At 35.5% G+C, this 5947-nt stretch overlaps 1 protein-coding gene across 2 annotated transcripts; it reads left to right on the top strand.

Annotated features, from left to right (window-relative positions):
• The first annotated feature begins 480 nt into the window (after nucleotides 1–480).
• AO (L-aspartate oxidase) lies at nucleotides 481–5671 on the top strand. Of its 2 annotated transcripts, none has more exons than XM_016347816.3 (8): nucleotides 481–715; nucleotides 1440–1583; nucleotides 2301–2652; nucleotides 3024–3266; nucleotides 3489–3545; nucleotides 3636–3716; nucleotides 4078–4139; nucleotides 4302–5671. In XM_016347816.3, exons 1-8 carry the CDS (start codon nucleotides 537–539, stop codon nucleotides 5314–5316), a joined length of 2133 nt encoding a protein of 710 aa, XP_016203302.1. In that variant the 5' UTR covers nucleotides 481–536; the 3' UTR covers nucleotides 5317–5671. The 2 variants fall into 2 exon arrangements, with proteins under 2 accessions (XP_016203302.1, XP_088345097.1); XM_088488971.1 differs by having other exon boundaries at nucleotides 713–1221; nucleotides 1264–1583.
• Nucleotides 5672–5947: the final 276 nt, after the last annotated feature.

The raw sequence follows: 5947 nt of genomic DNA, 5'->3' as shown, positions 1-5947 counted from the left end.
AATTTTTTATGAACAAAATAGAATTTTATTTGTATAAAGTAAAGACATAAAGTAAATAGAAGTTATTTTTATTTTAGTTTAAAGTTGAAAATCTTGATTTTAATCTCTCAACTCTCAAGTGAAATTTCAATATAGAAGATTTAAGTTCCATTTTTATTATGTCTATGTTAAACTTCTATTTTATGTATGTTATATTCTATACAACTATTTTTTAATAATACAATAATATTATGTGACCAATAAATATTATTATTTTAAATCAATAATAAATTTATATTTATATTTGTAAGTATTTATATATAAAAAAATATATAATTTATATTTATCAGAATTTATATATATAAATTAATATAATTTGTAGGCAGTAAAATTTATTTATTGAAAATAATTTAATAACTGTAAAATTACTAAAAACTGATGTGATAACTGAGAAGTGAAAACAAAGTCTCCTTAGCCGCCACTAATTTCATATTCAAAGTCACCTTTTAATATAGTTTGGTTTTTATTTGTTGTTTTTAATTTTTGTGTCATGACTCATGAGCACAAATTCTAGGAACCCTTCAGAAATCTTTCTCCGCATTCATTCATTCATTAGTTCATTCATTCATATAATAATATTCATTCTCTGCAAATCAACGCCAACCCAGATTCTCCTTTGTCCCTTCTTTTGTGTTTTCTTCACCCTTCTTTCTCCCTCACACGCACTCTCATCAAGGTACCCTCTTTCACCATTTCTATCTTCAATTTTGGGATCATCACAACATAACTGAATGTCTGTCATCTATATATAGGGAACGTTCTCTTATGTGTTTGTGTTATTGTCTCAAAAGGTTGTGTCTTTATGTTGTGTGTGCTTGTGTGGTTGGTTGGTCATGAAGTTTTCCTTCCAACCCTTTTCTGATCTTTTGAGTTTAACTTTCATTCCTCTCTTTATTATGTCTTTTCAACCACTTCTTTTGTAGCTGAATTTCTTCTTCTTTGTTGGTGTATGTTGTTTCAGAAATTTTGAGTAGCAATATAAATAATGGGATATTCTCAGCTGTTTGATGTCTTGATTTATGTATTTATTCTTCTACTTTGATCACAATAACATGCAGAGAAGAAGAAACAGGGGTTTTGTTTTCCTTTGAGTTGATTTAGCTAAATTATACAAGGAATTCTAAGCACATATATATTAGATATGAGTTTGGTCCAGCATAGTTCACCAGTTTAGTGGTTCTTGTTAGCTACTCTGCTAATGAGAAACAATTTGCATTGGTTTAGAATGTTGAAAATCTTTGTGTTCTACCAGTTTATTTTGTTGGCGTTGTTATTCACTGGCTTTTGCCAATTGTTCCTTTTGCTTCCTGTGATCCACATTTGCTTCTTTCAATGTATAAAGTGAAGGCTCTTGTCTGAAGTTTTTTGTTTGCTTAACTCTTCGTCTGCGTTTTGTACAGAGGTGTGACAATGGTGACTTGTATACCTGCTGGGAGTGGCAAACTGCATTTTGGAGTGACAGATTGCAAGGGACGGAGCTGCATACGGACTGCTTGCATTTCTGATGTGCCTATCAAGAGGAACACACATAAATATCTATCTTGGTAATAGTTATTTGATGTCATAGGAATCAATTAATATCTATTTCATATGTCATTTACTAAAATGGAGTTCTTGTTTGCTTGTCCAGAGTTATTTGATGAATGAAATTTTACTTGTTTGCACAAGATCGTGTGTTATTTTTTTACAGTTAAAACTCCTGCATATAGTATTCTCACAATATGCTTAGAAGAATTGGATCCAACAATAATAATAGTCTTCAGTAGTGATCTCATATCTTGCTATGTTTAAATGCCTAAAAGGAAATAGTTTTTTGCGCTAGTCCAGAATTACTTTTGTTGAAACTTGTCCTGTTTTTCAAAAGATTGCATGATTTAATTGTGGTTAAATTTTATTAATCTAAAACAAATATGGTTTGTAGAATTTGTGCATTTATTTTTCCAAGAATTCGAGGGAACTTATTTTGGAGGCTGGATAGAAAACAGTTAGGTTATTGTACTTTGATTGCCGAATTGTACCAAAGTTTCTGTCAGTAACTTCGGAAAACTTGACAGAAATAAAGGGCAGCATGGTGCAAATCATCTCGGCACATGTGGTCCGGGAAAAGACAGTGTCCTAAAGGTGTAATGTAGGCAACCTAATCTGATGCAAGCTTTAGTGGTTGTAAATAACTTGTAATGAATGGAAATTGATGTAGACTTCCTACTTTGATATTAACTAAATTAAAAATTTTCAATTGCTTTTCGGGTGCAAAATTTTAGGTCTCAAGGGGCATCCAAGGTGCTGCAGATACACAGGTGCAAGGCTTCTGTATCTCCAGTTTGCAAGAATCGGAAACTCTTCAAGGTCATTTCGTCATACAAAAACGAAGGTTCCACAAAATATTTTGACTTTGCTGTGATTGGAAGTGGAATTGCTGGGCTTCGCTATGCACTTGAAGTTGCAAAATATGGGTCTGTTGCTGTGATCACCAAAGCCGAGTCTCATGAATGCAACACTAATTATGCTCAAGGTGGTGTCAGTGCTGTGCTATCGCCTTCTGATTCTGTGGAGAGTCACATGAAGGATACCATTGTGGCAGGGGCTTATCTTTGTGATGAAGAGACCGTTCGAGTATGTTCTAAAGCTTTCAAATTTACCAGAAATGTCGAATTCAAGTACCTGATCGGTGTTTCATAACTTTGCCAAATTCATCTGAAATGGTTCTCTTGCCTTTTCACTTTCAGCAACGTTTTGTACTTATGAAATTATCAAAACAGGGTATTTTCAATTTAAAACGCTATTCAAGCACTTGATTTCTTTTTGCTATGGGAAGGCACGGAAATGCTGTTGATCTTTACTTTATGAAACTGAGCAGAACTGTTCTTATTATAGAGATGATTATTTTGAGCATGATAGAATTGCATATATACTTGTAAGCAATCACTGGTTTCTCTGACTACTGCATCAAGTTTTGTATTAACTATGACCCTTCCTTTTTCCAGGTTGTCTGTACTGAAGGACCCGACAGAGTCAGAGAATTAATTGCCATAGGCGCTTCATTTGATCATGGAGAAGATGGTAACTTGCATCTAGTGAGGGAAGGGGGTCATTCTCATCGTCGAATTGTTCATGCCGCTGATATGACTGGAAAAGAAATTGAAAGGGCTCTGCTGAAGTCAGTTGTTAATAATCCTAATATTTTTGTGTTTGAACACCATTTCGCTATAGATCTTCTCACTTGTCAGGTTTGTTCTCTCTGATATTATTTTATTTTATACTAATGGTTTTGTAGCGTATACCTTGTTGGTACCTCGCTCCAAGCATGCTGGTATTCGTCAAACATTTGAAGTTTTAAATTCATGGGCTCCATTCACTTGAAATTGTTTCTGTTCAAATTTTACTAGGTACATTTTGAATGTCTCAGTGCGTTCTCTAACAAAATCTAAAACATGCCACTGGTGTTGCAGGATGGATCTGATATCACTTGTGTTGGCATTGACACTCTGAATACTGAAACATTAGAGGTGGGGAAAGTGATTTTGTGCAATTACTTGAGAAAGAAGTTATTGCTATTGTTGAATATATTTCTGAATTTTCATCTTTTTAGTTTTTAGGTGGTAAGATTCCTTTCAAATGTGACTTTGCTTGCATCTGGTGGAGCTGGACATATTTATCCCAAAACTACAAATCCTCTGGTAGACCTCTTTTCTATTAATAAGATAGTTTTATCTTGAATAGAAAAGTTTACAAATGAACTACTGATTATTGTTACTTACTCATTTGCAACATCTTATTAATTTATTCTGATGATACACTATAAATTTAGAAATAGCATGATTAAAATATAAACAGAATTAATTAGGTCTAGTTTAAGCTGAAATTGTTGATTGATTAAGTGGTTTTCTTTGTCCTTGTAAGTGTTAATTGATGGCAGTGAAGTGATCCATCTTATTCTGGTTGCACACTTACTATGTTGACCTGCTTATAGTGCATAACCTGCATTTTATGGTCTTATTTCTTTTAATTTAACTTGTTTATCTTTTTTTTTTATCGAAGGTGGCTACTGGAGATGGAATTGCCATGGCACACCGAGCTCAAGCTGTGATTTCAAACATGGAGTAAGTAGATGATTTCAGAAATGTGAATATTTAACTGTTTGATGAGTCTCACAATTTGCATACGGGTCAATACAATGTCATACCGATTAAACAGAAATTGGGTGTTTATAGTTGAGCTATATGTTTTTGTCATGATTTCTTTTAATGATATGATTGGTCCAGGTTTGTGCAGTTTCACCCAACCGCCTTAGCGGATGAAGGCCTTCCAATTAAACCGTCCAAGCCAAGGGAAAATGCATTTTTGATATCTGAAGCTGTTAGGGGTGATGGTGGCATCCTTTATAATTTAGGCATGGAAAGGTTCATGCCTTTGTATGATGAGAGGGAAGAGCTTGCTCCAAGGGATGTGGTGGCAAGAAGTATCGATGACCAACTTAAAAAGCGCAACGAGAAATACGTGCTCCTCGATATAAGTCACAAGCCGAAGGCAGAAATTCTCTCCCACTTTCCCAACATTGCCTCTATGTGCCTCCAGCATGGTTTGGATATAACACGCCATCCGATCCCAGTTGTCCCAGCTGCTCATTACATATGTGGAGGAGTTCGTGCTGGGCTTGAAGGAGAGACAAATGTAAAGGGTCTGTACGTAGCTGGTGAGGTGGCGTGTACAGGTTTGCATGGAGCAAACAGACTTGCCAGCAATTCATTGCTTGAGGCACTGGTTTTCGCTCGACGAGCTGTCCAGCCTTCAATTGACCTGATGAAGAGTTCTAGCCTTGATATGACTGCTTCCAATTTTTGGCCTCACCCTGTCGTGCCTTTTTCGCTTGGAAGTGATGTCATAGGCAAAATTCGATCTGTGACAAGAGAGTTGAGGAAAGAACTGCAATCTATCATGTGGAACTATGTAGGAATTGTTCGGTCCACGATGAGACTAGAAACTGCAGAGCGAAAAATTGGTAAACTAGAGGCTAAATGGGAGGAGTACTTATTTCAACATGGATGGAAGCCAACAATGGTGGTGCCTGAAACCTGTGAAATGAGGAACCTGTTTTGTTGTGCCAAGCTTGTGGTCAGCAGTGCCCTTTCGAGGCACGAAAGCCGGGGCCTTCATTACACGGTCGATTTTCCTCATCTCGAGGAAAGCAAGAGGCTCCCAACAATCATTTCTCCAAGTTCACATGTCAACAACACTTGGAGTTCTATGCAGTTACATAAGCAGCCCATGTATCAGTAACACTTCTTCGCCGAAATGTCGGTTTCTGACACTACATATGAATATGGGGACAATAATCTAAAGCTATCAAAACCCGCACCAGAAGGGTAAACCCATTGCTGGAATCAAATTTTCATTTGCCTTTACTCCCCCTATAATCCTTTTTTCTTAAAAATATTTAAAGAGAAGTATGTATTCTCTGATTCATTGTTTAAATATAGGAAGAAATATATTCAATATAGATTTGGGGTTAATGCCCCTTCTAATATAGACAGAAGTTTAACATAACCAGATCCCAAGATTTGGATTTTTATTTTACCTTGGTGCTTGTATGCTACCACCATTTCAATTATTGAATGCAAATGCATGTTCCTTAATATAATAGAGTTCTTCTTTACCAAGTAGTAGTGGAATTCATGTGGAACTTCAGTATCTATTGGGTACATTAGTATATATGACTACACATCTTAATGAAAATGATATTTTGGTTTAACTGTTACGAGTAAATAGCCATCGAATTGATTATGTTATTTTTCAATCTATATTAATTTAGAGAGTAGTTAGAGCATGTAACTCGGGTTGTCTCACAAGCAAGAAAATATGTAGTTGATTAGGTTATGGAATATGGAGGGTGATGGACTGGTGGGTTGGT

Source organism: Arachis ipaensis, chromosome B5 (genome assembly GCF_059453495.1).
Source record: "Arachis ipaensis isolate K30076 ecotype BB chromosome B5, ASM5945349v1, whole genome shotgun sequence".
Taxonomy (NCBI): Eukaryota; Viridiplantae; Streptophyta; class Magnoliopsida; order Fabales; family Fabaceae; genus Arachis; species Arachis ipaensis.
This window is presented reverse-complemented; position numbering and strand designations above follow the sequence as displayed.